Source organism: Lacerta agilis, chromosome 1 (assembly GCF_009819535.1).
Source record: "Lacerta agilis isolate rLacAgi1 chromosome 1, rLacAgi1.pri, whole genome shotgun sequence".
Lineage (NCBI taxonomy): Eukaryota > Metazoa > Chordata > Lepidosauria > Squamata > Lacertidae > Lacerta > Lacerta agilis.
In genome coordinates this window covers 85,587,770-85,608,517 of record NC_046312.1, presented here as the reverse complement: position 1 = coordinate 85,608,517, position 20,748 = coordinate 85,587,770, and the positions used below count along the sequence as shown (strand labels likewise).

Below are 20,748 nucleotides of genomic sequence, written 5' to 3'. Positions count from 1 at the left end.
GATGATAATCAAGCAGCAACACTGGGGAAGCATCACAGAGCAAAATGGAATGATGTGTGGACAGTCAAGTATAAATCCTCTACTAATGTGCTATTGTTGCATCACTGGCAGGCTGCAGAATACACCCACAGAAAACCACCAGTCTGAAGGAGCCCTAATTTTCTTTTATTGATGTCTTTGAGGGAGGGGGTGGGGTGGAGAACAATGAATGGGGTCCCCCTCCGAGAATGGCTCTTCCAGATGGTGGGCATCATGTGCCCATATGGAAGCAGGAGAAACTTCTCATTTCCTCCTCAATTTGCTTTTTACTGTTTCCTGGTTTTGTTTAGCACAGGAGGGGAAAATTCATTATCCCTTTTTCAAGCACAAGGAAAACCATCATCACCCCCACTCCCCTAAATCCCTCGCCACCAGTAAAAGGGCACCACTTCACCAGACAAAAGATTCTGAGCAGGAAAGCAACACACACACACACAGGATTGTAAACAAGCTGGAAACAAAAGGCTGGAGTCTTATCTGGCATGGGCAGGTGCTACTTTGCACTGATGTTTAAGCCAAGTGAACTAGAGAAGTTCTAACAAACAAGGAAACAGAATTTGCACCAGTTTATGACCATTTTAATATCTTCCCACCAAGGAGTTCAGGGTCCTATACAAAGTTTCACCCCCTTCCTCTTTTATCTTTGCAACAACCCTTGTGGGAGCTAGGCTAGGCACATGCTTCATGAGAGATCAGGTATTTAAACCCATATCAGCCAAGTTCAATGCTCTATTCCAGGGGTCAGCAACCTAAGGCCCATGAGCCGGAAGTGGCCCGCGGAGGTCGTTTGACTGGCCCATGAGCTGCCCCCGAATTGAGCTGCCCGCTCGTGTGCTATGCTAAACCAGTGCAGCACAGCACGGGGATTTGCTTCTGCAGCGCCGGAAATCGCCTCTATGCATGCACAGGTGCTGGAAAACATGTCTGTGCAGACACAGATGCCAAAAATCACAAGCACCGCAATCTGCCCCACGGAGAGATCTCTGCGGGACCGATCCAGTCCAAGCAAGATAAACCTTGCTGACCCCTGCTCTATTCACTACACTACGCGAGTTCCCCAAAGTTAAGAATCTTTGAGATATAAAAACCGAACGTGTTCTACCTAACACAGAAAAGTGAACAGAGCAAAATGGCTCAAGGTCTCCCTTGCACGCTCATTCTACGGCCTGGTTTGCATGATGCAAAATATGCCTTAGCACAGATATGTGGCCTCCTGGAGAAGAGCTCACTGCCATTTTGTTCCTCCCTGGTCCTTTTTTACTGCTGGACTGCACTGCATTAATTCAAGGTTTGGCTTGGTGTGTCATCTGATCTGGAACCTGTGGTTAAGATCTCTCTGCACTAACCATGCATCTTAAGCTAGTGAAGAGGGAGCTTAACCACAAGCCATAGACAGGAACAAACCTTGGCTGCAGCTTGTGGTTATGGTGAGGAGAGAGCTGAATCACAAGTCCTGGTTCAGAAAACACACCAAGCGAAATTTTGCCTTAGCTCAGCATGACACAGGAGCCAAAGAGACTGGGGAGAAGCAAAGTAGCTGCAACTTCCTTTCTGAGAATCCACACATTTGTGCAGGCCTTATAAGCCATAGTTTGATTAATTTTGTTGTGAAAACATGTAATGGATTTGTCTTATTCTGCATATTTGCACCTTTAGAGACTCCTAGCAGATGAAGATAATACATAAGAAAGGACTCACACATGTAGAGTTGCTTTCAAACTTTCTAGTAAAGGTAAAGGGACCCCTGACCATTAGGTCCAGTCATGTCCGACTCTGGGGTTGCGGCGCTCATCTCGTTTACTGGCCGAGGGAGCCGGCGTACAGCTTCCGGGTCATGTGGCCAGCATGACAAAGCTGCTTCTGGAGAACCGAGCAGCGCACGGAAATGCCATTTACCTTCCCGCCGCAGTGGTACCTATTTATCTACTTGCACTTTGATGTGCTTTCGAACTGCTAGGTGGGCAGGAGCTGGGACCAAGCAACAGGAGCTCACCCCGTCACAGGGATTCGAACCATCAACCTTCTGATCAGCAAACCCTAGGCTCTGTGGTTTAACCCACAGCACCACCCGTGTCCCTTCAAACTTTCTACCCATATTCAAATGACTGTGGAATATACTTGCTATCAAGTCATGGAATTAACACAAACTGCATTCAAAAGGAGCCTAGTGTTCAAATCGGATTTTCTTGGAACTCCACCACCATATTGAGCTCGTTGAAATTAAAAATAAGACTTTCTCCCTTAAGGGCACATACGTACATAACTAACTTGACTTTCTGGATGTGAAAAGATGTCCACCAGTGCTGCCAGCTCAGACTTACATCATGCTACAAAACGAGCAGCTTTGTTGCTTATACACATAGCATACCCAGTAGGGTTCTGCAAATAAAAGTACACAGCGTGCTTTTACGATGATTGCACGCACCAAAAGAGAATGGAGGACAGTCACAAGCTAGCTCTTTAAGGCCAGTACATATCAGCACATGTAGTTGAAAGAAGGAGCAAGCTTGCTTTATGCACGCTGCAAGGTACAACACAGATGTATCCAGTGATTCTGAGATGGTGAAGTGGCCCTAAGCAGCTCTATAGAATATATTCCCAAGGAAGCATGTGATAACCACGCTTATTTTTCACCAAGCCCATCTATGGAAACTCACTTAAGGGAAGACATCTGGTTCAAACACATTAAGTAAAATCTTTTTTGAACACCATCCCTGTTAGAACACCTTCAGCATGGGCATAACAATTTATCTGCAGTATAAGAAAACTGAAGCATATGTAATATAACCTCATTAGCCCCATGTATTTAAAACATGTGAGTAATAAGACAGGATAAAACAAGAATGCTACCGTATACCTAGGCTTACACTGGCTCAAGAAATTCATGGAACATGACCTTCCAAATAACTGAAGTTTGGATACAATGGCTTCTATAGAGGTTGGAAACAGATGGCAGTGTTAAAGCCAAAATTGTTATTTCCCATGCTGTGCTTGTGTGTGTCACACTACTTTTGACCTGTGATCAATCAGGTTTTGAACCATCGGAGAAAATCCCATCAAACCTGTTTGCCTAGATGTAGGACAAGTGTGCACACAATGGCCCTTCTTTCCAGCTGCCTTCAGCATTCTGGGGGTACAATACTTATTTGTTTCCAGCCCAAAAGGTGGGCTGTGTATAATATGTCTGGCATAAGAGGCAAGATGTAGAGACAAAGGTGTTTAAACTAATATTACACACAAATAGCGAGTACAAGCCAGTTCACTTGTAATGCCAACCATGGTTGAGTAACACATAAGTGATTGGGTATTGCATCCTCTCCCATCCTGTGCTCCAATCTGCTTACTTCGTGCTTAGTACAAACCATCATTTGCTGTTACATAAGAAACTGACAAACCAGAAATAGAAACATGTTGTAGACTGGAGTGCAAGCTTGAATCACAGCTTGCTGGTTCAGATAGTGTTCATGGAAGACAATCTTACCCAACTACGAGTGATCGCCAAAGAAGAAGACTATAGTTTGCACTAATCAGGAAGCTAACTGGAGCACAGAAGAGGAAGGGAGGAGTGCAAACCAACCTTAGGTACACGGGTCCCGTATACCTTCTCCACCATGCAACCACCTTCTGACATTCCAAATACAGTCATACCTTGAGAGCCAGTGTGGTGTAGTGGTTAAGAGCGGTAGACTCGTTATCTGGGGAACCAGGTTCGCGTCTCCGCTCCTCCACATGCAGCTGCTGGGTGACCTTGGGCTAGTCACACTTCTCTGAAGTCTCTCAGCCCCACTCACCTCACAGAGTGTTTGTTGTGGGGGAGGAAGGGAAAGGAGAATGTTAGCCGCTTTGAGACTCCTTCGGGTAGTGATAAAGCGGGATATCAAATCCAAACTTTCCTTCTTCTTCTTCTTGGTTCTCGAACGCCTTGGTACTTGTACATTTTGGTTCCCGAATGCCGAAAACCTGGAAGTAAGTGTTCTGGTTTTCGAATGTTTTCTGGAAGCTGAACATCCGATACAACTTCCACTTGAGTGCAGGAAGCTGCTGCAGCTAATCGGAAGCCGCGCCTTGGTTTTCGAACATTTCAGAAGTCGAACAGACTTCCAGAACGGATTATGTTCGAGAACCAAGGTATGACCACTTTATGCTTTAGCCAAGGAGCATATTTAACCAATGAGAATGGATATATATATAAGCAAAGTAAAGTGTATTAGAAATTGAGCTAATGTGAATAGAACAAGATACAAAGCTACCTTGAAGATATATATGATTTTGAAGACAGTGGAGGGAATGGGGGAAGTCCCTCAAAATAGAGAAGTTAGTAACAAGAAAAGTAAGAGGATAAGTGTTAGTTTAAAGGTTTGTATATGTTTCTTTTTATTGTAATTGTTTGATTATGTTTTTGTGTTGTGTTTATGTATTGTATTCTGTATTCTTATATTGTGAATGTTGTTGTTTATGCTATGTTTTCCCTTTGTCTTAATAGAAAATAATAAAATCTTATAAAAAAAAAAAAAAAAAAAAACCAATGAGAATGGATATGTCCAGTTCATGTGATGTTCTGCCAATTAGAATTGGTTGTACACTTGCAGCCTACTCCACTACCCAGAACAACTCACAATTGAAAGTGCCGTTTATGCTGAAAGCCCCCTCCAGGCGTTGATGCTTTAAAATGCAGGAAGATTTCAGATTTTTGTGCATTTATTATTTTAGTGAGCCCATAGGACAGATTCTAGAGAAAAGGGCGAGTACTGTAATGGGAAACATGACAGAGGTTTATAAAGCGATGCATGAGGGGAAAGCAGATAGAGATAAGCCCCCCTTTCCGAATTCTAGAATGCAGGGCCATCCAATAAACATCCATGGTGGCAGATTCAGGACAGATGAAAGGAAGTATTTCTTCACACAGTGCATAGTTAAAGCTATGGAATTTGCCGACACAGAACAAGGGATTAGATAAACTCATGAAGGATAACGCTATCAGCAGCTACTGGTTATGACAGCTAGATGCTACCTCCAAAATCAGAGACATTGTGTCTCTGAATGCCAGTTGCTGCAAAACAGCAGCAGGTGAGGCAATTGCCCTCCTCACATCCTGTTTGTGGGCTTCCCATAGGCCAGGGGTAGGCAACCTAAGGTCCGTGGGCTGGATGCGGCCCAATCGCCTTCTCAATCCAGCCCGTGGACGGTCCGGGAAACAGTGTGTTTTTGCATGAGTAGAATGTGTCCTTCTATTTAAAATGCATCTCTGGGTTATTTGAGGGGCCTGCCTGGTGTTTTTACATGAGTAGAATGTGTCAAAATGCATCTCTGGGTTATTTGTGGGGCATAGGAATTCGTTCATTTCCCCTAAAAAATATAGTCCGGCCCACCACATGGTCTGAGGGACGGTGGACCGGCCCATGGCTGAAAAAGGTTGCTAACCCCTGCCATAGGCATCTGGCTGGCCACTGTGAGTAATAGGAGTCTGAGATAGATAAGCCTTTGGTCTGTTCTAGTAGGACTCTTACTTGTGCTCTTTTAATGCACTTTATGTTGTCGGCATATTTGAAAATGGGATGCTTAAACTTGGCCTCTTCGTTTGAGGAAAAAGCAGCTGCATAGCTCTCATCTGGAGCATGTTCTGGATCTGGATCAGGGCCCCAAGGACCGTTTCCTGCTGAAACATCACCTTTCCCCTGGTCTCTATATGCCCCTGAAGATGCTGTTTGGAGAAAATTGAACTTTTACAGAGGTTCTCTCCCTCTGTTTTTAGTAGAAAAGTGTCAGGGTCCCCAATACAGATCACATCCTAGATTGGGATCCAGTGGCAGCTTCGCAAGTACTTCATCCCCAAGCTTGAGCACACTGCAGAAACATGAAGGGAAGTTGGGGCAATCCTCAAAATTTCCTAAATCCTACTCAGAGTAGACCTGCTGAAATTAGTGGATGGAACTTAGTCATGTCCATTAACTCCACTATGTCTGCTCTGAGGACTGGCATTGGTGCCATCCAGTGTTTCCATAGCCGTCGCAGGGTGGCTGATACTGAGTGAAAACACAACAAGGCCCTTTTAGCATGTAATAATTACACCCAACGTATATGAAAGCCTTCTTCATTAGACCTAGATGAAGGCCATTTGCCTTTGCAATAAGACCACTTGATGGTATTTTGTGGAAGATTGTTATAGCGATCTCTGCAACAGAAGCTTATGTTTCTCAAGAGCCTCGTCCGCTTTTCCCATTATATGAGAGAAGGGGAACGGCTGTAAGTTTAAGTTAACATCCTACCCTGTTTTGTTATTGAAGAAATGAAAGTTAAACATTTACCCTCTTTCTCTCTCTTTACCCCTGCGCTGTTTTCGAAGTCAGCTGGAACATTTTTGCTGCTCAAAGACGAGCTGTTGCTCTGGAGGGGAGCGAGATATCTCCCAGGTTAAACACACACACACACACACACACCTTGGAGCCGATAATTCAAAAGTTTCAACAACTGAAAAGATTTGGAAACCCACAATGGGCCATTAAATTATGAAAGTTAAATCAGATAAGTCACTTAATACGGTTACTGTCAGCAGGGGCAGACTTTGGTAATATGGCACCCTGAGGAAGCGCACAATTTACTGTGTTCCCCCTCACTTTTAGTAGCTACCCATACAAATATAGGTATTATTAATATTATTAGTCCCCTCAGCTCAATGCCCTGTGCAGGGAAATTGCCCAAGCTGCCAGGAAATGTTCAAAGAACACAGAACGCCATCTTATACAGAGGCAGACCATTAGCCAATCAAACACAGTATTGTCTACACAGATTGACAGCAGATCTCCAGCATTTCAGGCCTGGGACAGTCCAAGACCTACCTGGACTGAACCTGGCACAATTCCCTCCTAGGTGCGGAGAAGTACTCCACAGTAACATATATACGCTGTTAGCCTTGGGCTGTTTTTCACCCCCATCAGCCTCTAAAGTAATGGCACCTCCAAGATAAAACAAAACAAAACAGCCCTCTCTTTTATTAGAGACATAACTTTACACTGAATCACGGCTCTGAGCTGCAGATTCACGAGGAAGACACTCAGCTTGTTCTTCTACATCAAGGCAAGATGTTGCCCGAAGGGTAGGTGAAGCCGCTCTCACCTTTGCTATAAATTAAGCACGTATAAGCTAAGAGCTTCACCGATTGTATCTTCCCGCAGGATGGGCAGTCATGCGGTACTGACTAAACTCTTTCAAAGTCCTGTTCCAACATGTGTTGGGAGAATAAAAGGATCAATTAAAGGTTTATGGGAGGGCAGCTTCTTTTCTTTTTTTAGCATGCCTGCAACCGTGGTCAGGAACATCTGGAGAGAGATCCCCCAGGATGCAGCAGGAGTGGTAAATTTTAAAGGGCTTGTAATTTTATGTTGTCTAGAAAGGGAGGGCTGAGGGAAAGCAAGTAAGAAGAGACTTATTTTCCTTTTTAATTAAAGAAACAGCCAAACATAATTACAGTGGTTAAAATGAGTTCTGTGGTCTGAGGTGAAGACAATTTCCCGATAAATTTAATTGGTTGCGCATCACTTTGTTGTTGTTATCATCATCATCATCATCATAATTAATTAATTAATTAATTGGTTGATTAAATTTGTATACTATCTTTCATCTGAAGATCACAGGGCTATTCACAATATAAAAATGCAAAATGAGAATGCAAAATACATAGTAATCCTAAACACTGTTTCTTAGGAGCAAGTCCCACTGGCTTACCAGCAAGTAAGCACACAAGTGGGGTTGGGTTGCCTCTCTTATGAGACACACACCAACAAACAAATACCACACTATAAACTATACTATTTGCCAAAGGTAGAATTGCCATACTCTTTGGATAGCAGGGTTTGACTCAGAATCCAGACATGCCATGCATCACCCATTGAGGGAATTAACCAGCCCACTAGTACTTGGCTCTCCTTCGTAGGAGGCAAAAAAGGAAAAGAAATAAGTCCACAAGTCTGTAGTTCTACAGACAGTAGGGAAAATGTGTGGTGCTTCATTCCATTGTTCTGTAAGTAGTAAAGCTGCTTCTGCCTCCCTCTGTTCCAGTGGATGAGTGAGAGCCACACTGTGTGAAGTTGACCAATGAAGAATGAACAACTATTAGGTTGGTCAAAATCTGCTGGGTGGGATAACATTCCAGATGATGTCTTGCCATAATCAGTGATAATTCTGCCTCCTGCCCCAAATTAAGGTCACTAGAAATACTTTTCTCTGAGACAGGTGGGTAGCCGTGTTGGTCTGCCATAGTCAAAACAAAATCGAAAATTCTTTCTAGTAGCACCTTAGAGACCAACTGAGTTTGTTCCTGGTATGAGCTTTCGTGTGCATTCAGTGTATCTGAAGAAGTGTGCATGCACACGAAAGCTCATACCAGGAACAAACTCAGTTGGTCTCTAAGGTGCTACTAGAAAGAATTTTCGATTTTGTTTTTTCTCTGAGAGACCCTTGCCATTTACTATCCCTGCATGTTGACACGCTGCGGTCTCTGGACTGTGCAACTTTAGTCCGATTGCTAAATTGTGGCTTGGCCTCTGTGAATAGGTATCGTACTTCGATTCTCTCCCCTTCTTCTTCTTCTACAGCCAGCCTCAGTAGAAAACAGTTTCATAGTTATAATGGTGCAGCCAGTTCCACAATCCTATGATGATGATGATGATAAGTTTGGATTTGATATCCCGCTTTATCACTACCCGAAGGAGTCTCAAAGCGGCTAACAATCTCCTTTCCCTTCCTCCCCCACAACAAACACTCTGTGAGGTGAGTGGGGCTGAGAGACTTCAGAGAAGTGTGACTGGCCCAAGGTCACCCAGCAGCTTTATGTGGAGGAGCAGGGAATCAAACCCGGTTCACTAGATTACGAGTCCACTGCTCTTAACCACTACACAAACACTGGCTCCTTATGAAGGAGTTCTTATTGTAGTGGGTGTGTCTTTGCAACACAGGCATGCCTACTACATGGAGAATTCAGCCACAAATTCACCTTCATGTGATTTGTTAGTACAGAGACATGCACAAGGTCAGCTCATGTACGTGACTAACAACAAGAACGGCTAGAGAAATTAAGCTGGATTTCTGTTGATCTTGACACCAAGATCTAGTCTCAACAAGGCCAGGCAAGTCTAAAAAGGTCCACCCAAAGTGTTCTTTAGTTGACACCTCTCTTTAACTTCAAAATTGGAGTTGAAGGCATTTCCTTTCTTTATGACAGTCCTTCACTATGCGCTAAAGGATAAGAAAAGGCAGTATACAAAATAAATAAATATTATTGGGCCGGCTCACACTCTGATATTGCATGGGGTCCCAACCAAATCACACTCTTGTCATGTTGCATCAAGATTCCTACCAGGAAGAAGTGTTGACATTACAGTAGTACCTTGGTTGTCAAACTTAATCCGTTCCGGGAGTCTGTCTGACTCCCAGAACTGTTCAAAAACCAAGGTGTGGCTTCCGATTGGCTGCAAGAGCTTCCTGCACTCAATCAGAAGCTGCAGAAGCCACGTTGGACGTTCGGCTTACAGAGAACGTTAAAAAAAACGGAACACTTACTTCCGGGTTTTCAGTGTTCGGGAGCCAAAACATACGCGTACCAAGGCGTTTGAGAACCAAGGTATGACTGTATCTCTAGGTATGCAAAATTCTTGGAATTGGTTCTTAGGATTCTGGTCACCCCACAAGCTTGAAATATGCTATTCAGTTCTGGTAGCTCAATCCAATTCTGCAGTAATGCATACTGATTCAGCACTGTTGTGCTCAGGTCCTGCATTTGGCTTTTGATAAGCCCCAGGACAACACAGAAACATAGATAGTGTCAGACACTTGGCCCATCTGGCTCAACATTGTTGACAGAGTGGCAACAACACTCAGGGGTTTCCAGCATGGGACATTCCCAGTCTCACTTGGAGACAATGGGAATTGGAGCTGGGACCTTCTGCATTCTACCCAGCCCAGGGTGCTGGGTTCCATGTGCCTTTGGCTTGACCCAGTAGGACTCTGCTTGCAATCTCAATGGTCTGACATTATTCTGAAACCACTTTGATGAGGCATGTGCTAGACCCAGGGGTGGCCAACTCCCAAGAGACTGTGATCTACTCAGAGAGTTAAAAACTGGCAGTGATCTACCCCCTTTTTGGGGATTCAGGTCAAAGTTGTTGAACTTTTTTTAGGGAGGAAAGCCCTGTTTTTTGGCGTTCAGGTCAAAGTTGTTGAGCTTCTTTTAGGAAGGAGGAAGGCCGTTTTTTAGGGTTTCAGGTCAAAGAAGTTGAGCTTGTTTGATGGAGGAGGAAAGCCCTGCTTTTGGGGGGGTGCAAGGCAAGAATGTTGAGCTTTTTTTAGGGGAGGCAAAGTTGTTGAGCTTCTTTGGGGGGAGCCAGTGATCTACCACAGACGTCCAGTAATCTACTGGTAGATCACGATCTACCTGTTGGACGTGCCTGTGCTAGAGGGATCTGCCATTTCCTGTTCCCACATGCCTTAATGGAAACCAAAGGTGGGAAGAGGTTATAGTAATCTAGATTGCCTGATTTTACAAGAACAATTTGGGGGTGTTGTTAAAGCAGTCTTTTTATACATTCCTTTTCTGTTGCTATGGGTTGCCTTTTTTTGTTTTTCAGTGGCCCTGTGCCAGACTCTGAATAGAAAAGCACCAGATGGAGGGGAACTGCGGAAAGCCAGCTATACGGAGTAAGGTGTGAGCACATCCTTTGAGGAGGAGGGGCATGTGGGAGGCTTGCCATGTGTTCCATAAATGCAAAGTCACTTTCCTTCTTCACTCGCTTGAGCTCTGAGGTAGATTGCACCAAGATAGATCAGAGGCGGGGAAACAGGATCTGGCTAGCGGCAGGATCCTGAGCTCTTTTGGCCGGGGTGGCAGGTGACATAACTTCAGAAGAGAAATCAGGAGTGCACTTTCTTCCTTCGCAGGAGCAGCTTAAATCAAGCAGCACATGCAAAGGAAGATTCCTACGGAAAGTGGGGATGGCATTTGGCACTGATTATTCCTTAACAACCACAACATTACTTAGTCTGCATCAGTCAACAGGTGCAAGGCAGGTGAATGTGGCTGGGATAAAATGGTGATGCTGGCCACACACACACACACACACACACACACACGGGCTTCCTGTTCCAGAAATGAAGCACAACTATCTGCTTGTCTAGATCTATCTATCTATCTATCTATCTATCTATCTATCTATCTATCATCTATCTATCATCTATCTATCTAAACTCTACAAGCTCACATTGCTTGGGAATCAGTATATTCTGAAATACACATAGAGTAAATTCAAATCTTGCTCTGTGGTGTTGGTAGAGCCAGTTATTTATATCAAGCAGCAACAGTGTAAGATGGAAAACAGTCTTTATGTCATAATTTGTGAGCCATAAGGCAAAAGGTGTGCAGAGCTATCGTCACAAGTTATATATGCAGGTACAGTGGTACCTCGGTTTACGAACTTTATCCGTTCCGGAAGTCCATTCTTAAACCAAAACTGTTCTGAAACCGAGGCGCACTTTCCCTAATGAGGCCTCCCGCCGCCGGTGCCCTTCCACCATTTGGATTCAAGTTCTCAAACCAAGACACTATTTCCAGTTTTGCAGAGTTTGTAAACCAAATCGTTCTTAAACTGGACTGTTCTTAAACTCAGGTACCACTGCATATTGTTTGAATTCTTAAAAAAGGACCACCAAGATGCAGTCATAGGGCAGATGACTAGAACTCTCTTTAGATGCCAGAGCTCAGTTCAATGTAAGATTTTTTTTTCAGAGAGAGAAAGAGAGAGACATTTGCCTCAACTTTCCCAATATTAAAATGTTTCTGCTTATAGGAACAATTCTATAAAGGAAGCTTAACTGAACTGCCAATGAGTTTAGAAATACATCAGCACAGGAACAAACTTGTATGCAATTGTGAGAGACTCCTGCAAACTCCAGGATATAATTAGAACTGGTTGAGTAATGTCATGTCATTGGGTAAATGCTGCAGGAATCTCTCTTTTATCTGAAATATCAATGGATGGCACTTTTTGTGATCAGGACTATGATCTGGCTCCCTCAAAATCGATGGAAGTTCAGGATGGCATAACCAGGAGGACATTAGTGCTACACTACAGAAAGGGGCCTTTGTAACACCTTTACATATGTGCAAGAATATATAATTGTTGTTCAATAGCCAACTGAATGAGTCATTCATATAAAGGCAAAGTCATTATTAATGAAAACCTGTCTCTAGCTAGAATGGGTGGTTCAGACATATTGTTAGATTCAAAGAAAATGTTTATTTAGAAAAAAATCACAAAATTTCTGCAATAGAAAGCTTAAAGGTAAATAAGTATTTTCAGGACAGGATGCAGAATCCTACAACAGGCACAAACATCTCTCTCTCCAAAAACATCCAAACCTTTTGCAACTTTACTGTTAGGTATCAAAGTACTGGTCTCTGAGATGTGCCGCCACGTGTGTTAAATCTGAGCAGGGCATTATAAAATGAAGCAACATCTATTCTATGTTTTTCTAGTATCACATTTCGGCATCAATTTCAAATTCTATTTTTAAAAAAGGGACTTTGCTTTTCAGATTTTCTCTCATGGCTGAAAAGTCGTTCTCGTTTGAAAGAGAAGGATGATCCTGTGTCTCATCCTAGCCCAAACATGCTCGTGTAACATGAACCCCATGGATCAGGGCACTGCAATTACTGAAGTCTCCATTAGCAGAACTTGTAAAACCGTCTGTACTGAACTAATGTTGCATCAGGCCAAAGGCTAAATTCCAGGCAAGGTCACAAGTCTTCTTAACTCCTCTTCATACCAGGGGAGAGCTAAACTCCACACATACACTAAGTAAAAGAATATAAGTTTTACCATCCCACCCCCCCCACCCCTCCTTCCCAAACCTTATACTGTGTACAACACTTATGTCTGAAAAGAAATATACGGTAACTGATCTGTAGAAAATACAACCTGAAATGCACATACATTTGTAAACCAAGAAAATCTTTAATTTTTTTTAAAGGTCTCCAATTGCTCAAATCAGATCATTTCAAAAGTGCAGAGCCCATTGCTTAGGACAGCAATAACTAATCAATAAGATGTAATAGATCCTAAACACCTTGTGCTATAACATTACTTGGGATTAGACAAACTCATGGAAGGATGCAATAGGTGCAGTAGCCATGCCAGATAAATGCAACATCCATAATCAGATGTATCTCTAGTGACCAGATGCTGGGGACAAACTAAAGTATCAGGAAGTGGCTGTTTTTTTATTGCCCTGTACTTGTATTTCTCTCCCCCCCCCCAATAATATTTATTAGTTTTCCATTTCAATGCAAAGAACATCGACATTTCTTATCCTTACATATATTCTGACTCTCTCGAGTCCACTCCTTCCTCCCTTCCCCCTAGATAGCTTTCTAATTACATTTCCTATCTTCTTCGCATTTCTATTCCCTCTTATTTACTTTATCTTACTTAAATCCACATACTATGCAATACTGCCCTGTACTTGTAAGCTTCCCAAGCTCAGCAACTGCTGGAGATAAGAGTACTGGACTAAATGGATTTATGGCACTAACACACCTGGATACAAATTCCAGCATAGTCATGGAAACACTGGGTAACTTTGGACCATCACTTACAGCAGGGGTGGCTAACCTGTGGTCCTCACAATATTGCTGGCCTTCAGACTCCTATCAACCCCAGCCCGAATGGTCTATGAGCAGGAATTATGGGAGTCCAATGACAGATTCCCCATCCCTGTCTTAAGTCATGTTATAGATCTGGCAAGGAAAACTGATATAGCTGTTCCAGACTCTGCGCTAGCACAGATTGGCAGGTTTTATTATTACAGAATTTTATTTTATTTTATATGCATTCTGTATCTCACACTCCTCACAAACACATCCCAAATTGTTAGTCTGTACTCAAGCCCCATCAAACTGCTTATGGTTTTCCACAGTCCAGAAGCTCCAACAGCCCCCTTTAGCAATACCAGGTTCAGTTAACACCCACCTCCAATCTAGAAGAAAAGGAAGCAAGGCATGTTTGAAACAAGGAGAGAGCAGGACATCTGCTAAAAGGCAAGAAAAAAGTTTAAAGCCTTGCAAAATATTTTCCTGAAGTCCACAGTTATATAGCACCCACACAGAAAGGCAGCCACATGAATTAAAAGTGTCTATTTATTTCAGTTAGTTGCTTCCTTGATATTTATTAGCTGTGCTGGTAGTTTTAAATAACCAGCATTGTAATTCTTTCTGCCTTTGCAAAATCAAGGAGCATCTGAATTGTCTTTCTAAGGATAGTCTCTGTGGAACGATCAGAAATGGTTCTTCCCACCATTCCAGAATTCTGTTACACCAGTGCTACTCCTGGAAAAGTGCAAAACAGGCTGTGATAGTGGCAATTTCAGTGACAGCTCCAATAGCAATAAAATACTCCCAGGATCTTGACCAGTTAGCAGTGCTCCATAACTTGGGAAACATTTAAAGCAGAGGGAGAATGGCAACCCAAGAACACCCTACAAACAAAAAGCCAAAAAGCCGTAACACCCAATCCACTCCACAGAAATACTGTGCATTCGGAGGTGATGGTCCTATGATCTCTTGAGGACTAGCTGATTTATTGTCCCTGGAACATCTGCAGCAACAGTTTATTACATCAGATGTGTAAAAGCACACTAAGAAGGTGCTCGAGGGAGGAACAGAGGATGATCAATCAAGTTAACAAGGTGAGAGAACAGGAAAGGGGGCAAAACCTAACAAGAATACTTCCGCAACAAATGGAAGGAAGTATTGGGTTGGGGATTGGGGGGGGGGGGTTACAATAAAATTGCCACATACAATCCTTTTATTCAAACCTTGAGAAATTTTGTTAAACAGGTTTATGGAGCCCAGTTCTGTAGCATCCAATATCAACGGCTAATAACTGAAGAGTTCAGGATCCCTGAAGTGCTCCTCTGCTGATGTGCACATTCCTCATTTTCAATGTTATGTTCGCTGATGATCTTTTGTGGGAACTGGCTTGTGTAAACTGCATTAACTTTAATTCTCACCCAGTTGCCTTGCAGAGCAATCCTAAGTGAGATGGAGATTTAAGCGGCAAAACATAAATCACTTCCCAAGCTCTGCCTGCCTGCCTGCTCTGACCAAGGAAGAAGTGGGGGGCACTTTTTATTCCCTCCCCCTTGCAGGCAGTTTAAAACAAAAAATACATTGTGCACTGAGAGGAAAATTAACTACACCAGGCTTCAGGCTGTTGTAGTTAAGAGTCCTGAGCCAGGGCACTGACAAGGAAACAAGGCAGCTTTTGATCAAGGGGGTTTCAAGACCACCCAAAAGACACCCCAGATTAGACCACGACACTTCCCATGGACAGACTAGAGACCTCTAGGATGGACAGACTGACCACCTGGCTGGGTTTCTCCCCACCAACAGAGCTAAACTACTTTTTTCATCCTATCCCTACTCATTCATCCTATGGGAAGGGTTTAGACACTGCCCATTGACTTTCTGCTGTTCCTCAGTTCTATGTCTATATTCCATTTCTGTACGTCATGGCTTTAACTTTTGTGAATCACCCAGAGAACACTCATTAATGGGTGGTACAGAAACACTGTGAATACATAAATAAGCAACATATTCATTTTTCGCAAGTCTGTTGAAAGTACGAGCGGAGTTGGCTGTGGATTGCAAAGTTAGTTAGTCCCTACCACAGCCACAAAGGTGACTCAGGGTTTTTCAAGTTCATTGAGGCTAACTCTCAGGTAGCATTCACCTTTGCTATTGTTATAGAGACTATTGTAGCCAAACTTATCATTATTGTTTGAAGATACCAAAAATGGTCATTGCATAAAGGTAATGGAAATGATCTAACCCCCCCACTGCACACATGAATCTTCAAGGCTAATTCAGGATAATCACATGCTTATCCAAGATATGAGTGACAAAATGTGGCCCCCTCTGCCCTATTGCCTCCCCAATAATGGGGAGCTCCCTTTGCAGCTCTTCCCAGGCTACACAGCCGCCTCAGTTCCTGGTTCCTCCTGGTTCCTGGTTGCCCTCTCCAGGAACCAGGTGCATGTATGCTGGTTTTCACAACATATTTTAGTCTATTTTCAGAAATGAGTATTCTCCCACGTTGATGGGTTAACATAATAAGCAGTCAGCAGCCTTTAGCCTCTGAAACCTCAAATAAAAGATTGCTGGGTCCTCATTCAGCAAGTTGTGTTTATGTCAGTAAGAATGAAAGTTACAGACCGTCCTTTGAGGTCTGGGGTCAATTGCCAAATGGATATTTATCATTCAGGAGCTTAGAATGAAACCCATGGACTCATTACACATAGAATTTGGAAGGCTATACTGAAAACAGTTGGCAGCAACTCTTGGTTGCATCTACCCATGCCTGCAATGGATGGAATGTGGTTGCTTGTTAGCAGAAGTGAGGAAGGAAATCCACTCAAAATAGCATCGAGACACTACCTCAGTCAATCTAATTGGCACTGAGTAACTTCATGGGGAGAAGTGGAGGTTTAAGACTTTATAAAACTGGACCCCAAAAGGGTACAGCTCTATTTGGCCCGTCAGTTTGATTTGCACAGACTTGATATTTTCATTCCAACATTCCCCAGAATACCCACAGCCTTTTTTGCAATCAGCAACAGCATCCGTTTCTTGCTGTGGATTATTTGTATTTCTTTCTGCCTACAGCCTTTTCTGGATTGGCAGCCCAGACCTCAGTGGAAGATTAAACAATACCGAAGCCCACAGCAGGAGAATTCTCAGTCTTATTCCTTGTTTCACTTGGGCAACCTTCCTGACTCTCATCAGGGACAAAATAAAAGTTGCCAACCCCTTAATTTAGGAATTGCACACAAGTTTTGCATTCCAATCCCCAGTCAAGAGAAGGATTTTTCTACCCCAACCTGCCCTGTGCAAATAAGTGCAGTGCGTGGGATTTGCACGTAAAACAAAAACATTTTTTTTTAAAAATCAGCTCTTTGACAGATGAGAACATGCCAAAGTATGTTTCAGAATAATTTCACATGCGCTCCTGAGAATGATTTTAAGCTACCCCCCCCCCACTTGAATTCAGCAAAGACCAATTGCCCCAGTTAGCCATCTCTGTTTATCATGGACAACCTCCCATCACACACTCATTTTTTATTGTATTGGAATGCAGTACTGAACAAACAATATTATGTGAAGTTTTTTCCCCCCAGTTGAAAAGTTAACTTAATTAAATGAAGAGTAAAACCATTTCCAAAAACTCACTACAACTTAGCCTATCTGATGGGAGTCCTGCTTTCTGTGGTTCTGTGGTTTGAGCTTGTTTTGCTGCTTTCCCAGACCTCTCCGGTTTTAAAGATCAGAGTTCCTCACTTTTATCATTGCACTATTATGGTTATGTTCTGCTTTTCCATCTACCATCTCTTGGGACAATACTGAGGTGCATGGAGAAAGCTGTAGGTGTGCTTTTTGAAAGTGTTATCAGGGAAAGCGCTACAAAAGGATTTAAGAAGTTAATTTGAGCAACACCAATGAAACAAAGTGTTAAGGTGAACCATTTATTATAGCTGAAAAGTAGTCCAATTCAAAATCCACATTCATCCAATCCCCCGCTGTTCTGACTCCACATTCCTTTTATTCTGTAAGGCTCATGGTTTTCTGAACACTATGCAGTGCAGGGCTCAGGTAGAAAAGTTTTTTGTTTCATGCTTCAATCCTAAATACATAGCATAAAGGAGTTTCCTGTGTTTCCGAGTAAGACCATTGGTTCATCCATCTAGTTCAATACTGTCTACTCAGGCTTGCAGAGGCTCTCCTGGGTTCAAGCAGCTCTACTTTGAGACACCAGGGATTCAACCTGAGAACTTCTGAACATACCGTAAGTCAGATCCCCTAGCACTCAGCTATGATAATTTGTCCTCAGTCCTGCTGAATTTAAAGTTTACTTTTCCAACAGGCAGGCTTGTGAGTGTGCTGTATGTGTGTGAAAAGTTAAGTGAGTCCACACACACATATTCAGAAACGTCTGAGATAATTATACAGTCAACAACTCATCATGGAAACAGATTATGACAAAGTACTTATTGTAGGTGAAGATGGCCTATGTCAGACTGAAGCTGTGTGTTTATACCTATATTTTACACACTCGTTTTTAGGACACCTCAAACCATAATATGAGAGATACAGACCCACACATGCAACCCCTCATTCTCTACCTTGGTCAGAGTCAAAATGTCATTGTAACTAGCTGCTTATGCCAAGGGGTAGGAGCTACCGCAATCAATTGATAAGCAATCAATTGCAGGACCCCCCCCCCCAGGACATAATGGGTGATATCCAACTCAGTCATACTCAAAAGTAGACCCATTGAAACCTGTGGACTTGAGTTATTCCACTGATTTCAGTGGCTCTACTCTGAGTATGGCTAACACTGGATTTCATTCTATAGCAGAAATGGGGAGCCTTTGTCCCTCCAAGTTGAGGAAGGATTGCAACTCCCATCATCCCTAACCATTGGTCATGCTGGCTGTAGCTGGTGGAATGGTTTCCCATTCCTGCACTATAGCTTTAGCTGCTTAGACAAGGGAAGTTAATAGTAGATGACCAAAGAAAGTTAAACTCAGCCAGTGTTGCCTACGGCTGCTTCATATGGCAGCACTGTCTGCCACAGGTACACCACAAACATCTAAATGGCAAATCATGTTCTTAAACATTCCCAAGGACATGAGTCAGGGTGCCACAGGTGACAGCTCTTAAACACACGTCCACTGCATGTGTTTTCATTCACACTTCACATATTACTCCACAAGACACATCAGAGTAATATCTGTGCACTCACAGCAGCCAGGGTTGCAATATAAGATTGTAAAATAGCTCTTGAGAATCTTTGTGCCGCGGAACCAACAGGCAGAATTGTGATGGACCATATTTTTGAATGTTGTTGTTGCTGCTGCTCTCTCCCCACTATCCTGCCTTTAAAAAGCCAGCGTGCTATGTTGGAAAGTTTGACGAAGCTTTTTGTGAGCACACTTGCTTATTGCACGCAACTTTTCACACATGAAAGTAGTGAAATGGATAGAAGGCATCTCACTTACAGCAGGTGTTAAAAATGTTTCTAAGTGGTGTACAAAACAATATACATTTAAACAGTTACAAAAATACACAGTTACATATTAAAATGTTACATCAATATGAAGTTACTAATAGTTCAGAACTCTATTGCCTATCTTCCTTTTTGCATAATACATACCGTTCATTGGCTCTTTTAATTTTGCATACAATAGGAAGTCTATTCCTCAGATCCAGCCCCACACCTGTCAAATTTACCCAAACTAACTGTGACCCACCTCAAGATCCTTATGCATAAGGCCTTCCTCTCCCACTCACCCCACATCAAATTCCCCAATGTTTGTGTTCACCCATTGCTACCCATGCATTCCTCCCTCCCCATCCCTGCACAATAATGCATCTGCTCACTAGTTCAACTCTTGACTCCTGATATCCTTTCACACCAGATTCTTCTACTGCTTGCTCCCCCAACAGCTAGTTTACCCTTGCCAGCCAATTTCCCACATGGGATCCTCAGAGATGGCAAAGGCACTCACTTAAATACATTGTTATTAGGTCGATTCATAAGAATACCTGGGACACCCCTTGTTCGAAGTAAGCCCGGCCTCTTTTCAAGCCAGGGTAGTGTAGTGGTTAGAGTGTCGGGCTAGGAACAAGGCTTGACTCAGCTCAAATGAAGAGTGATCTGGGGCCAGTCCCCGCCCTTCTGCCTAACCTACCCCACAGGGTTGTTGGGGGGACTAAATGGGGAGGGGGCCGCCCTGAGCTCTTCGGAGGAAAAGGTGGGACATAGCAGCAATAAAATAGATCTATACAATTAATTGGAGAGAGGGGGAGCACACTGCACATGCTCAGAGGGCGGGGGTTCATTTGACGCCCTAGTTCCCCTCAAAGCCCCCCGCGCGGAACCGGCGCCCCGTCCACTCACCGGTCGCTCGGTGCTCGGCGCTGGCGGCGCCGTACTCGGCGGTGTCGCTCCGCCGGGCGCAAGTGCCCTGGCCCTGCACTAGCGCTTGCAGGGGCAGCTCGGCGCCGGGACGCGGGTAGCAGCGGAGCCCCGAGGCACAGCGCGGCGTGTAGACCCCGCACGGCTCCCCCTCGAGGCGGGCGCACACCCGGCAGCAGCCGCAGCCGGGCTCCCGCACCAGCTCCGGGCACGCGTCGCCCTCGGATCCGGACGAGACGGGCGGCGACGGCGCGCAAGCGGCCAGACGCTCGGCGGTGCACGGCGAGCACATGAACAGCACCTCGGGCAGCGCCACGCGGGCCGCCGGCAGAGACGCCCACAGCGCCAGCCCCAAGCCCAGCCACAAGGAGCAGCGCCCGGCGCGCGGCTGCAACAGCAACTGCACCATCGTGGCAGCAGCGCTTCGCGGAGTGAGCGACCCAGCCAGCCTGCCAGAGAGCGCCCGCCGGCCGGGCAGGTGCTGCGGGGCGAGAGAGGGGCGGGCGCGCCAGCGCCGCTGGGTCCTAAAGGCAGGCGCGCTCGGGGAGGGAGCTGGGCTCCGCTCTGCTCCACCCCCTCTCGCTCTGTCTGTCTGTCTGTCTGTCTGTCTGTCTGTCTGTCTGTCTGTCTCTCTCTCTCTCTCTCTCTCTCTCTCTCTCTCTCTCACACACACACACACACACACACA

General features: G+C 44.2%; 1 protein-coding gene across 2 annotated transcripts in view; it reads right to left on the bottom strand.

Annotated features, from left to right (window-relative positions):
* Positions 1 to 20,539, bottom strand: part of IGFBP2 (insulin like growth factor binding protein 2) — a 62,644-nt gene extending 42,105 nt beyond the window's left edge. Inside the window, exon 1 of one of the 2 annotated variants that reach the window (XM_033161462.1) lies at positions 20,043 to 20,539. In XM_033161462.1, the coding sequence (XP_033017353.1) occupies positions 20,043 to 20,469 (427 nt within the window). In that variant the 5' untranslated portion in view covers positions 20,470 to 20,539. The remainder of the gene's footprint in view (positions 1 to 20,042) is intronic. The other variant, XM_033161472.1, reaches the window with a different exon arrangement.
* Between the last annotated feature and the right edge of the window lie 209 nt (positions 20,540 to 20,748).